This window comes from Heteronotia binoei, chromosome 2, assembly GCF_032191835.1.
Source record: "Heteronotia binoei isolate CCM8104 ecotype False Entrance Well chromosome 2, APGP_CSIRO_Hbin_v1, whole genome shotgun sequence".
Taxonomy (NCBI): Eukaryota; Metazoa; Chordata; class Lepidosauria; order Squamata; family Gekkonidae; genus Heteronotia; species Heteronotia binoei.
Window position 1 is genome coordinate 89,214,004 of NC_083224.1, and position 13,992 is coordinate 89,227,995.

General features: G+C 43.5%; 2 protein-coding genes across 7 annotated transcripts in view; one reads left to right on the top strand and one right to left on the bottom strand.

Annotated features, from left to right (window-relative positions):
• TEAD3 (TEA domain transcription factor 3) overlaps nt 1–5,630 on the top strand; it is a 55,187-nt gene extending 49,557 nt beyond the window's left edge. For all 6 annotated transcript variants that reach the window (XM_060231559.1, XM_060231561.1, XM_060231562.1 and 3 more), the window contains one exon: nt 1,200–5,630. In XM_060231559.1, the coding sequence (XP_060087542.1) occupies nt 1,200–1,313 (114 nt within the window). In that variant the 3' untranslated portion in view covers nt 1,314–5,630. The remainder of the gene's footprint in view (nt 1–1,199) is intronic.
• A 2,784-nt stretch (nt 5,631–8,414) lies between these two features.
• Nucleotides 8,415–13,434, bottom strand: LOC132567323 (heterogeneous nuclear ribonucleoprotein A3-like). Its single transcript, XM_060233005.1, is given in 5 exon segments — nt 8,415–8,934; nt 8,936–8,992; nt 11,081–11,165; nt 12,944–13,043; nt 13,279–13,434. Coding segments are annotated over 5 exon segments (918 nt in total).
• Nucleotides 13,435–13,992: the final 558 nt, after the last annotated feature.

Below are 13,992 nucleotides of genomic sequence, written 5' to 3' on the forward strand. Positions count from 1 at the left end.
TCTTTCAGGGGAGTGGAACATTTTCTGGCTCTGCAATTCCTATGCAGCTTCTCTGTTGATCAATAGCACTTCAGTCTTGTCTGGACTGAGCTTGAGGGTTCTGGCCCTTATTCATCCCCTTACTTTCTCCAAGCACCTATTTAGGACTTCCACAGACGTAGCTGTTAAGGAGAAATAGAGCAGGGTATCATCCACATATCGGCGACACCTCACTCTGAATCCAGATCTTGCCTAGTGGTGTCAGGTAGATGTTAAATATCATGAGGGACAAGATGGAACCCTGCATAACATAAATGCCACAAGGCTGAGCAGCAGTCTCCCAGCACCACCTTCTGTAAACAGTTGATCAAGTAACAGAGGAACCACCAAATTATGGTGCCCCCACTTCCAACCTACCCAGCATCTCCAGAAGTATACGACAGCCCATGGTATCAAAGGTCACTGAGAGGTTCAGGCAGGAGAATCAACACAGCTACACTCCCCTATCACTCTCCCAGTGAAGGCTATCAGTCCTTATTCCCACATAATGATACTCATCAGCTACAATTACCAGAAGCCCTCTTTTGTGTTCATTCACCTTGATGGATAAGGTTCTAAGTCACAACAGGTAAGTCCTTCCAGTATCTTGTCTTTGGAACTCCCTCGCCATAGCTATAGCAATAAGCTTTTGGTGCTCCAAAAATTGATCCAACTGTTCCTTCATCTATGCCAATATATTGAGTTTGATCCAGGTATAATTTTCTAGATCCTAACTCCCACTGCAGTTCACTGAGTTCCCCAAAATGCTGCTCCAGGGGACCATCAAGAACAACATGAGGAACCATTTGAGGGTCTGCTGTGGAAAGCAAGAAATCAGTGAAAACATCAAAACCTTCCTTTTTGCTGGCAGAAAATTACCACTGAATCCAACCCATTGTGCTTGGGTTGTCAATACTGGAGTAAAAAAAAAAAATCATGAGGAAATTCTGGAAACCAGATTCCACATATTTTAGTAGATTGTCTTGTCCTTTTGCAGCCTTTAATTTGAACTTAAATTTCATTTCTCAGGAGAGGTTTTTTGTATGTATTTCTAGTAAGCATAACTGGATAGGTTTATGAGGTTTTGTTTTTGCATTAAAGATTAGGTTAAATTATCATACCCCAAAGTCTAACTCAGCCCATATTTCTTGATCTCACTTTGTGCTTTCTTCTTCCCTCAGGTTGTTACGAACAGAGATACCCAGGAAACCTTGCTCTGCATAGCCTTTGTTTTTGAGGTCTCCACCAGCGAACACGGTGCTCAGCATCATGTATACAAGCTGGTCAAAGACTAGAGGCCCTAATGGGGTAACAAGGCAGTTTGATAGAGGAGAGAAGTCTTGTCAAGAGATGCCACCCGTATAGGATGCCTTGACGCCACAAGTCTTTTAAAAGCAAGCAACAACAAAAAATGCCAAAAAGGACTGTTTCACAATCACAGATGTTTTCTACTTAGGAACAATTTTTAAACAAAAAAAAATACAGGAAACCCTAAAGTCGAAGGAGTTATATCTGAAGGCAGCAGGGGCAGGGACTGTCCCTGGGGGCTTAGGTCATCAGTATTTCAGGAGGCATTGAAGCTAAGGCCTAGTACCTCTGGAGGCCTTTCCCAGCACGAAGTACTACAACAGCATCTGGGAAAATGTGACTGTCACCCTCTTCTTAATACCTGAACGTGCCTGTTTTTTGTTTTTTTTCTTGCTGAGAGTTGGATTCTGTCTTCAAACCCAAATTAGCCCGGTGTCTTTCATCTGCAGAAAAGACTTGGTGCAGAAGCACTGAGGATGTGTTCTGAGAAGCGAAGGGAAGTCAGGTGCTGCCTTGCTTATGCAACTGGTACCCGTTCTGCTCTGGAAACTGACAATGAAGACTCTTCTTCAGTCTCTTGCCACAGGCTGTGTGCAGAGGCAGCACAGGGAATTGGCAGATTGCATTTTGCAGTGGCACATACTCATTTGGTTAATTACAAGAAAGTGATTTTGTTCCCATGGGGTCCTAGGCATTTTCTGTTGCAGAATCTGACCTGCCACTGCATCTTTTGTTATAGTGCTGGAGGGGAAAGCACTAGCGGGTAGTTGTTGCAGGAGTGTGGCAACTCTACACCCTTGTCCCAGTCATTTGGGTCACATATGGGAGTGTGGCTGCAGAATGAATGAGTGTATTTGTGTTAGCCCCAATTAAAAGAGGGGGCTCTTAAGTGTCTGTGAGATCTGTAAAAGGGTAGAGTATGTTTTAGGAGAAAGAAAAGGAGGGCTTAGCTGGAGAAAAGCAATTCAGGAAGCTATTGATAAAAGAGAATGCAGGTTGAAGATAAGCAGGCTGGTTCTGTTTGGGCTGTAAGATGAATGGTGGTTTGGAGAAACATTTGGGCTGGTGAAGCTTGAGGGATAAATCCATGGGTTTTTAACCAGCTGTTGATGAAGCATTTTATATCTGCCATGCCAGAACAATATGGGAAAAGCTTAGACCAAAGTTATTGCTTTCTGGGCATTGTTTTGGTGAGATATTTGTTTTTCCCTTCTGCTTCACTGTTAGTAGTTACCCAAGACAGGAGGACAGGCTGTGAATTGTCTTTCTCCTGTATTCTATACTTCTCCGTTAGTATATCGTTGTGTGGGTGACTAGAACCAAAATGAGAATTGAATAATCTGGAAGCCCAAATCCAGGGACATGCTGACAAAATGGAATGGCATACAATTTGGGTATACCCTTGTCATTAGAGGGCTGCATTGCTTGGAATACTGGGGAAAGTTTCAGTGGAAGGTTTCAGTATGAACATGAGCCTCTGTTCCTTCATCCTGGAGTATAATCCAATGGGCCCATAATTTAAATTGGTGCTTTTAGGAATCCTGTTACATGAATAGTGCCAAGACCTCAGTGCCCTCACTGCACATGGCACTTCCAGGGCTCTGGCCCATAGGTTTTAGCTATACTTTGTTTGTCTTAAATGCTTAGCTTGTAGTTTTAAATACTAGAAGAACTAACAGAATGTATGGTTTGTGCCATTTTCTACAATTGAACTTTTCTTATGTTGTCCTTCAGCTTTTCCTTGGCTACATTGCCCTTTTTAAAAGTTGGTTGAGTTGCTTCCCCCTCCCCCCATACTTACTCTGTTTATAGTTCTAATCAAATTGATCAGACTTGTCTCCATTCAATGTTCTGTGACAAAGCCAGTGGCCTTCCACCGGGGTGCCCCAAAACATGTCCTTGACAAAAGTGTCAGAAAGCTATTACTACAGGGAGGGAAAGTATAAGGAAGATTGCCATGTCAAGAGGGAATTAAAATGTTCAGGCCTGCCTGCTTCTCCAAATCCTAATACCTGTGTCTGTCTGCTGTTAAATGGAATCTATTCTAAGGTGCTACAAAGAGAGGCTTCACCTCCAGAACGATTTTCAAAGTGGCATCAATATGTGTGGGATGCCACCCCCACCCAAAAAAAGAAGAGGCAATGAGAGGAGTTGGGGATTCAGGATTGTATTGGAAAGAAAAGTCTGCTAATAGAAGAACAGTGACACCGAAGAAGCAAAACATTTGGTACATATCCTTAGAAGTTTGGGTATAAAAGTCAGTCACCTGTTAAACTGTAGTAGTTACCCAAGACAAGAGGACAGGCTGTGAATTGTCTTTCTCCTGTGTTCTATCCTTCTCCGTTAGTATATCCTTGTGTGGGTGACTAGAACCAAAATGAGAATTGAATAATCTGGAAGCCCAAATCCAGGGACATGCTGACAAAATGGAATGGCATACAATTTGGGTATACCCTTGTCATTAGAGTCACCTGTTTTTGTTGTTCTGAAAAGTTTCTTTCCTTATATTTACTTGCCGTTGTCTGCCTTAGAAAGTAGGAGGTGAGGTTATGGAGACTGACCTTTTAAAAACAAAAGTCTTGATGTTCTACTTTTCCTAGCTGATATGGATTAGCACATGTTTCAGTTACTTGGACAGTCATCTTTGCCTGAAGGACCAGGAACAAAGGCATTGCTTGACCCAGACTTAGAGTAGCAGACTAAGAAAGTTCCTACAAGTCTTTGGACAGTCACTTGAAAGCAATATGCAGCCTGTTGTGCTATGCAGCGACACCATGAGAGTAGTCTCCCAACTTTTTTGAAGGACATTTTTAATTCAAGTAAGATTTTTCTGTGAAGTGTTTTTAATTGATGCCACCCAAGGACTTCTGGGAAACTCCACCAGGACATTGAAATGAACACTCCTCTGTATTATATCAGACCCCCTGAAATGGGAATGGTACGTGGGGCTACTTTGGTGGTACAGCAAGTTATGCACAGCTTAGGAACAGTGCCTTGTTTGCAATGTGTGCTGCACTGGTAGGGGATGAGCAATGGGTGCTGAAAGTCCCAGGAACCACTTGGTAGCAGAGTTCAGATGAGCATCTCTTCTGCTCCCTGCCTCCAATAATATGTTGATCCTGCTGCACAGTCTTCCTGGGCAAAGCGGACTGGTCACATGCAAGATTGTATGTGATTCTTCTGTGTAGCTGGTCTCTGGAGTGCCATCACACTGTAGTGCCAGCTCAACATTCAGGTACGTTTGGAGATCCCTTGTGCAGAGGTACAGCAGCCTTGGAATCAACTAACCGCTGTAGTAATGAAAATGGGAGGATGCATAATTAGAAAGGGGGCGGGATGTTGAATTCCTTTTCCATTACAGCCAAGATCTCTGTGTTTGCAAGGAGGAGAGGGCTGGTTACTTTATATGTAGCATGTTTATTTTCATTCCTAGATTTAAAAACTCTGGGAGGTTAAGGTTAAAACTTTCCTGTTCTCCTGAGCCTGTGTACACTAAAAATATCCCTTTTCTGCTAATCATGCCTTTTAAGAGAGGAGCCACATGCATGCACACACTCATACACCACCACCACAGGGCAGACTTAAGTGTACAAATGTGGGAGAGTAAAGCGGGACTCTAGTCTTGCCTAATGCCACTTTTCTTAATATATAAACAACTTCCTTGTATTTTATCCACAGTCATCTTTAGAGATTGGCTTTGGAGTCTTTGGTATACCCCCTCCCTTAAACTGGACTGTACTACATTTCGCCTTCTTTTTCACTCCAATGTCATATTTCTGTGCAACATGCACTTAAGTCCCACCCCCAGCCTCCCTGCTGCAGAATCCCTTCACCCTTTGGCCCCTAGCTTACAGGCACAAATGTACATGCAAACCACTGCCCATTTTATTTTACTTCTCCAGCAAAGAATGGCAGCATGGCTAAGGAAATGCCAGCTGTGTGGATCTCTCTTAGCCAGACATAACACAAGTACCCCAAAAGTCACTAACCAAGTCTCCCCCCCCCACATCCCATGTATTTATGAATTTCACATGAAGTACTGTTTTATTTTTTTAAAGACTTTTTAAAGCTTACCAGGGTTGTGGTCATCTTTCTAGAGCTGTCAGTCCACAGTGTAAAACCTTTTTTTAAAAAAAATGTATTATATATTTTGTGTATTTTTTTTAATCCAGCTGTGATGGGTTGTATCATATAATGTTGTGTTTACTGTATGTCCATCTTCAAATAGATGAGACAGTGGAGCTCCTAAAAACCTATGGTCTGCTGAAAACCATTAAACACATTTGTTCATGGGTTGGCTGAAACACTTTTGGCATCCATTATTTTCTCCTTATTTATTTTTGAGCATTACATTCACAAGAAGAAGCAATAATTGAACTCTTTTTATCCATAAGGGCCTGCTGTACCAGCAGGAAGTTAATAATAAGTCTGTATTTTCTGTGTGTCCACAAGCTCCCTGTACAAGTGCAAACTTTTGTATTGTGTTCAGAATCCCCATGAATCTCTACAGTTATATTTTTTTTCTTTGTGGCTGTGAAGATAAATGTGAAATGAGTGGCCAAGCTTGGCTTTTGTACTCCCAAGGGTTAAAAAAATAAGAAAGAAAAAAGATGAAAATACTATTAAAGTGATGAACCTTATTTTGGAAGCTACCTTCCTGTGTTCAGTCCAAATAATCTTTACCTTTTCGGGGTCTGGCAAAACTGGTTCTTTAAGTTGTAGCAGATGACAAAGTGCTTACAATCAAGGCACCTTGTCAATCCCATCCCCCAAATATGTCAGAAACAGTTTGCACTGTTATTAAAAATATCTGGGAGGTTTTGTTTTGAAACAAATTAATGGATAAAAATGAAGTGGTCAATAATATGAAGAACAAACATCTGAAGCACGATGGAGCCAGTATTTACAAATGAAGTGTTTAATTTGTTGGTATGTACAACTCAGTCAAATTGCAAAGGCATGAGGAAGGATCCACCATTCTTTCTGATGTCTTTATCATAGCATATTTCCTGTGCTTCCTCGTGATTAACAGAAGCAGAAAGAAGAAAATGCATACAATTTTTTAAAACTGCATAATACCAGGCTTGTCTACTTGGAGTCATGTGGAAATCTACAGTCTACTATTTGCTTTCCTAAATAAAAAGCATTAGGGCTTTTTATTAAATGTATTAATGAACCTTGAGCCATGTCAGCCATTCTGATTAGCTTAAGTGTGAATGCAGCTGCTTTGAATTAACTGGCACATAGTCTATTCTTAGTCAGGCACTGATGAACTCAGCATTGGGATGCACAAACTGGTCTTTGGATTCTTTCAAGCTGATTCCAGGAGCAGGCACCAAAAATCTCACCATGGAATCACACTGAAATGCTAAAGCTTTCAAATATTTTAATGTATTATTAAAAGACTTCTATCCTACCTTTACTGTCATCAATGGCAACTCAAGGTGACTTACAAAAACCAATGTTCACCATTACTATAGCAATGGAAATACACATAACAATCAAATAAACCTACTTAGAGTTCATGATAAAAGATTATCCTCTGCTCAGAAACCCCTTTTAAGTAGAGCAGCCTTTCAAGTGCCTTGAGGTCATTCCAGAGGGCTGGACCCAATGCAAAAAATGACATACTGGATTCTCTCCTGGTGGTGTGTGTGAGAGACAGGCTTTCATGATTGTGCTTTCCTGTACAGCTTTTGTTTTTCTTTATTGAAGTGTTTGTAGCCTGGCTGGGGGGGGGGGGGGACAGTTATCCAAGGCACCTCATGGTCAAGTAAAAATTAACAGATATAAATCAGCAAAAATAACACAAAATGCAGAAAACTAAACATATAAAATCCTATTAGCCATAACTGGCAGCAAATTGAACAATTTATTTAATTATTAAAACATACATATCCTGCTTTTCTTCTTAGTTCAAGGCAACTCAACAAGAAACTATTGTCTGAATGCAAATCTTACCCTATGCAATGTGGTGTCTCTGGGCACTGTTCCTGGTGCCTGCCAAGTGTTTTTAGAAAATGGGTGGAGCCAAGTGAAGTTTAGTATCATGTATGACCTCATTCTGACATGGTGGTTGGCTTTGCCTCTTATGGCAGCCATTTTGTCGCTGGCTTTGCCTCCTGCAGTAGCCTTTTGTAGTTGTGCTCACCACCCTGTGTCAGGATTCCAAAGGTGCCTGCTGTCTCAAAAATGTTGGGAGATCCCTGTCATTAAGCACTCTGCAGAACATTACTCTGCCTTTGCTTGACACTTGAAGGTAACAAGGGATGAATAAGGTGAACTTCCCTTGGGAAGGAGAATCGTTAACTGGTGCCATTGTATGAAGACCCATGCTGTGTTGTAGCCCTGCATATTTCAAGTCAGTGAAGGGGCATGCAGCAGAACCTCCAAGTTTGGGTAATATCAAGTAGAAGAAAACAGCCTCTGACAACTTGGCCCCAGTTATTTAGGGCTGAAAGGTTAACTGCAGCACTTTGAGTTGGGCTTCAAACCCAATTAGAAGCCTGTAAAAAAGCTAGAATTAGATGTTCAGTCCTCTGTGCAGTCCCACATTGGAGAAGGCGCTTGCGCAGATCAACCATCAGCTTTCACTTTTCTCTTTTGTCTAAAACTGAAAGGAGAAAGCCCCTCCCCAGAGCCAGTGGCATGTTTTCCCACCCAAACAGTCATGTGTTTCTGAGAGGAGAGCCCCGCTTCCCTCAGTTCTCTTTTTGCCACTACTCGGTGAGGGTCTGAATGGGAGAGCATCCAACCACTCCATCTATGGCTTGGCCTTTTATGCTTTCCTTCCAGGTCCCACCCCCTTGGCCAGTTTTTCCTCCAAAACTGCTTCATCCAATCAGAGAAACAGAAGGGATCCTGGGAGATGAAGGCCCTCTAGCAACTCCTAGGAAGGCTTCTCCCTGCCCTCGAGGCTGCACTAGGCCTAGACCATCATGGGGTCTGGCAATCTAAATCCTCATTGATGTCTGTATTATCACAGGTACTGCAATCAGACCTTTTAAACTAATAAATGAATACATCCACTAGAGCAATAAAACAATAGATCAAAATAAATACAGTAAGGTAGCCCCTTGTCACAAGCTCTACAAATTCTTCTGACTGGCAGCAGCTTGCAGTTCTTGCTTGGAAAGTGTGTTTTTCACTTCACAGTGATGTTCATTTATGGTGTGGTACCTCTGAAAAGCAATTTTATTAACTGCATCACAATCATAAAACACCACAAAAGCAAATCCTCTTTTCTTCCTACTCTGCCTATTTTCCATGACTTCCATGGTTTTGATCTGACCATATTTTTCAAAATAGTCTCTTAAAGTACATTCATCCAGATCTCTAGTACCCCCTACAAATATTTTATTCCCTGTTAAGTGGGCACCAGGTTTCACAGAGCCTTCCTTAGGAACTGCTTGCTTGAGTCCCACCATGCGGCCATCCACATTATGTGGCTGAACTACCACTGCAGCAGTTGCCTCTTCCGGGCAAGAATAGGTCACAAACTCAAACCCACAGGAACATTTTGCCTGTGGATCTCTCACCAACACGTCAGTGAGTGTGCCCCAGGTTTCAAAGTGTTCCCTCAAACTGTCATCAGCAGTCTCAAGCTCTGGTCACCAACAGTTTCCTCAACAGTTCTGGTTCCTTAGAACCCTGGCCCTGTGAAGATCTAGATCAGGGGTGTCAAACATGTGGCATAGGGGCTGAATCAGGCCCCAGAGGGCTTCTATCAGGCCCCCAAGCAACTGGCTGTCATCTGCTTCCTTCTCCCTTTCTCCTGCTTCCTGCATCACAGCTTGCTTTGCCAGGCTTGCTCAATCACACAGGAGCTATGGAGCAAAGCATCTATTTTCTCCATTGGCCGAGGCTCCTCCCTTGGGGAGGAAGGGAGGAGGAATAACTTGCTTTGCCAGACTTTCTCAATCATACAGCAAAGCTACTGAGCCAAGCATCTCTTCCATCTATTGGCTTGAGGCTCCTTCCCTTCATGGTCCCCTCGAGAAGGAAGGAAAGAGCCAGAGCTTCCTTTGCCCAGTTCCCTGGATTGCATAGGAGAGATACAAAGAAAGCACCTTTAAGACCAAGTGCTAAACTTTTAAGCATGTTCTATTCTACGTTTCTTTTAATCTTTAATTGTGTTGTTACACCTCAAATAACCTTTTATTGGGGAATATTGATATTTCTTAGCTCAAAATGGTAGGCCTACAAGAGGTGAGGTGAACAGGATCTCTGTCTATGTCTACAGAGATAGACCACTGAAAATCCTTTGGTGAATAATGGATTTTATTATAGGTATAGGGTTCAAATGGTTACATCCCAATCAAACAATTTCAAGCATACAAGAGGAATACAAGAGGTTAGCTAAATAAGTAGGATGGGGGGGGGGAGGTGATACAATACCTAGATCTTGCAGGGTAGGAAATGCAAGGCCTCTGGAGGGAGATTTCTCTTGAGAAGAAGGGGGGGGTGAGGGTAGGAGGGATGGCTTTCCTTCTCTTTTCTCTTGACCCTGCTCCTAACCTGACAGATGAGGTGGCCTGTTTTCTAGGGTAAATTACGTCACATCAAGCGATTCAATTACCCAATGAGGGGGCAGAGTGTCACACCAATGGAAAATCAGAGTGTCATATGTGTAATATCCAATCAGAGATCATTCGTATCATAGATCCATTCCCCAACATAGGAATTTTAATTACACTGGCCAAATGACTTTTTATGGCCCTGTTTTCCCAAACTGACTCCTTTGAAGTTCCCAAAAAGTGATAGATTTCTCCCTTAGTGTCAAACATGGATAGGCATCCATCAGGTATTCAGGAGACTGGTTGACTTTGATGGCCTTAGCAGTTAATTAAAGAAAAACAGAAACTTTGTTGAAAGTCAAAATTGTGATAACAGTTTGCAGTTATACCACACATTCACAACAAGATGAACACTTAACCTTTAACCTTTGTGCTTCTGCTGTCTTGCCCTGAAGAATACCAGAACATATATATAAGCCATGTGTGTTGCGGGCTCCCTGGTCCACTTATTTCTTTATGCTTTGATAACAGAACTTAAAAGGTCGCCAAAAGAGTGAAGGCACTTTTTACAGCTCTGCTCACATTTGTCCCTCTCTGGGCCTGGAACTCTTCATTTCCAGGAGCAGAAAGATGGACGCTTCTTAACCTTTCAGCTGGCCATCATGCTTGTCTGGCTTGTGAACCAGAACCACATTCCAGCCTGCCTTGCGACAAGAAGGAGTTGGATTTGTCTCCCTTATGTGCAAGAAAGACCATTCTAATTCAAATGGGCATTGCTGTGTCATATTAATATTCTAGGGTTACATTGCAATATCACATTCCAGGGGTGCATGGCTTGGGAATAAGTATAGGGGTGTCTTCCTGGATATCAGTGTTTGTCCCCTTTATAAAGTTTGTATCTCTGCTACCTGACATTACGTTTTATGACACACATGGCCCAGCCCAACAAGGTCTCATTTATGTCTTAATAATAATAATAATAATATAATAATAATAATAATTTTATTCTTATATCCCGCCCTCCCCCGCCAAAGCGGGCTCAGAGCGGCCCTCAGATCTGGCCCTCATAACAAATGAGTTCAACATCCCTGATCTAGATCTTCTCCTCTTGTAGTCTGCAGTTTTTATCTCCTCACTTTAGAAGAGTATTCTGACTCAGTTTCTATTTTCTGCCAACAACATGTTCAGCCAAATCCTCCCCTACAAACATAGCCACGGGGGTGTGCACAACCTCCCACTTTCCACTCCATCCCTCATACTGGACGGGCATCTTGGCCTCTGGGAAGGTAATTTCTTTGGCTTCATGGAGGCGCAGCACAAATACTTAGGGTTGACAAGAGAACAATGGACAGAGGTGAAAAAGGAAGCAGTGTCTCGCCACTATGCCCATCCACAGTTACTTCCTTATGGTGATGCTGAGGAATGACTCAGTGTCCAGATCAGAAGTGGGTTCAGGGCTCACTGGCATCATGTGCTATGTCATGCTAGACCTCCAGCACTGACTTCAAATATGCCCCAACTCACTGCAGGCATAACAGCAGGGTACGTGTTGGCAGTTTCTCACCAGCACCTATAGAACAAGAGGCTGTTGCTGGGAGGGTTCTTCCTTCACTTCAGACTGCTCCTCAGGACCATGGTCAGGAGGGAGCTTTGAGCTTTCCCTCAGGTGCCCATCACAATTTGTGCTAGTCTCTGCCCTCCGTCCAGCTTCTTTGAAGGTGGAAGGGCTCTTGTCAATCAGCGGGCATCTAATGTGCCCAGGAATGAAAGTCAAGAACCAATCAATATGCAATAGAGCCTTTATATTGTCTAAGGTCTTAGCATCAGCTACTTCAATTCATAGATCAAAGGCCTTCTCCAGCCTATACATTAACTGTGGGTAGGACTCCTTGGGTTCAGGTTTCACTTCCTTGAACCTCTTGTGGGCTCCTTCTTTGAAAAACCCCACCCTCTCAAACACTCTATTTAAATGGTTTGTATTCTGACCTCTACATCCGCTATCGCACCGATGGCAGCCTGTTCAACCTGAGGCGACTAAAGGCCCACTCCAAGACAATGGAAAAACTCATCCGAGAGCTACTGTTTGCTGATGATGCTGCACTCGTCTCCCACTCGGTATCAGCTCTGCAGCATATGACGTCCTTTTTTGCAGAGGCTGCCAAGCTATTCGGCCTAGAAGTTAGTCTGAAGAAGACAGAAGTTCTCCACCAGCCTGCACCCCAGGAAGATTATCACCCTCCCTGCATCACTGTAGGTGAATCAGTTCTGAAGACAGTCCAGCAGTTCAGCTACCTGGGGTGCATCATCTCCTCAGATGCTAAGATCGACAAGGAGATCGACAACAGGCTGGCAAAGGCAAACCGTGCCTTTGGCCGACTGCACAAAAGAGTGTGGAGCAACAAGCATCTGAAAAAAGGCACAAAGATCAATGTTTACAAAGCGGTTGTGATGACAACCCTCATCTACGGCTCCGAATCGTGGGTTTTATACCGTCATCACCTGCGACTCCTCGAGTGCTTTCATCAGCGCTGCCTTCGCACCATCCTCAACATCCACTGGAGTGACTTTGTGACCAACACTGAAGTTCTCAAGCGGGCAGAGGTTACCAGCATCAAGGCACTGCTGTTGAAGACGCAGCTGCGCTGGGCAGGGCATATTTCTAGGATGGAAAACCACCGCCTTCCCAAGATTGCCCTGTATGGCGAACTCTCCACCGGCCATCGAAATAGAGGGGCACCAAAGAAGAGGTACAAGGACTCCTTGAAGAAATCCCTTGGCACCTGTCGCATCAACCATCACCAGTGGTCTGACCTAGCCTCAGATCGCAAAGCATGGAGGCACACCATCCACCAGGCTGTCTCTTCTTTTGAGAACGCACGCATAGCTGGTCTTGAGGACAAAAGGAGATTGAGGAAGAATCGCACTGCTACAGCACCAACCCTAAATCAGACTTTTCCCTGCAGCCACTGTGGCCGGACCTGCCTGTCCCACATTGGTCTTGTCAGCCACCAGCGAGCCTGCAGCAGACGTGGACTATTGCACCCTTCTTAAATCTTCGTTCGCGAAGCCAACCCAAGAGAGAGATTCTGACCTCTCTTCACCTTCCATCTGCCCAGACACTGAAGCCAGAACTCCACTTAGCTGGGGTCTTAACTTCTCCATGTACACTTCTGGGGGGAGCTTATAGTCAATGAAAACTTGCTGAAAGTTTTGCAGGAATGCTTCAGTGTCCTGGTATGAAGGGTATTTTTGTCTATCCCCCCGCACAACAGCATCCGGAGGAAGCAGTCTCTTTGCTATTTTTGCAAGCTGAATTTCATGTGCCAGCCTCATTTTCTCTTTTTCTATCTCCCTTTTAGCTGTACTCTTTCTCCTCCCTCAGCATCCTTTCTCTTTCCAGTTCCATTCTGGCCCACTCTAATTCTATCCTAGCTACCTTCTCTTTCTCCTCCCTCAGCATCCTGGCTGCATTCTTTTTCTCCTCTTTGAGCATCCTCTCTTTCTGTAAATCTACCTTGAGCCTGGCCTTCTCGAGGTCTGTCTGCTTAAGCTGCAGTTGGAGATGTAAGGCCTCTTCACTCGGGGATGCCATCGCTTGGGAGGGGGTTGCTTCACCCAATTGACCATCTTTATCTGACATTAGCCCAGCAGTCCACTTGTTTTCTGCTTCTAGGAATGGGAATGCCTTCAGGCTTCTCTTTTCCCACACTGGAGAAGCATACACTCCCTATCACTAGCCTCACTATTCAGTTGACCTGAGAGAGCTAGAAAATAAACAAAATATGCCACAGTGAACACATGTACAATGCACATTTGACTTTTTAATGTCAATTTGTAAATTCTAACAAAATTACAGCAGAATGCATGATTTAAGCCCTATGTTCATCAAGGTACTCGTTCCCATTTCTATTTGTATTGTGACAACAAATTGACTCTTGCATACAAACAGGTGTACACACTTGCATGCAGGTAGTCTGTGCATTCACTGTAATAGGACTCATATGCAAAAGAACACTTAGTTGGTAGACTACATCAAATTCAGCAAAATAAATCTCAGTCTTTGTCTCACACAGTCCTAGTGTAACCGCACAGGAACAGTATTCTAGAGAAGTGCCAAACTGGGCCAAGAGCAGTGTTCCCTCTAAGCTGA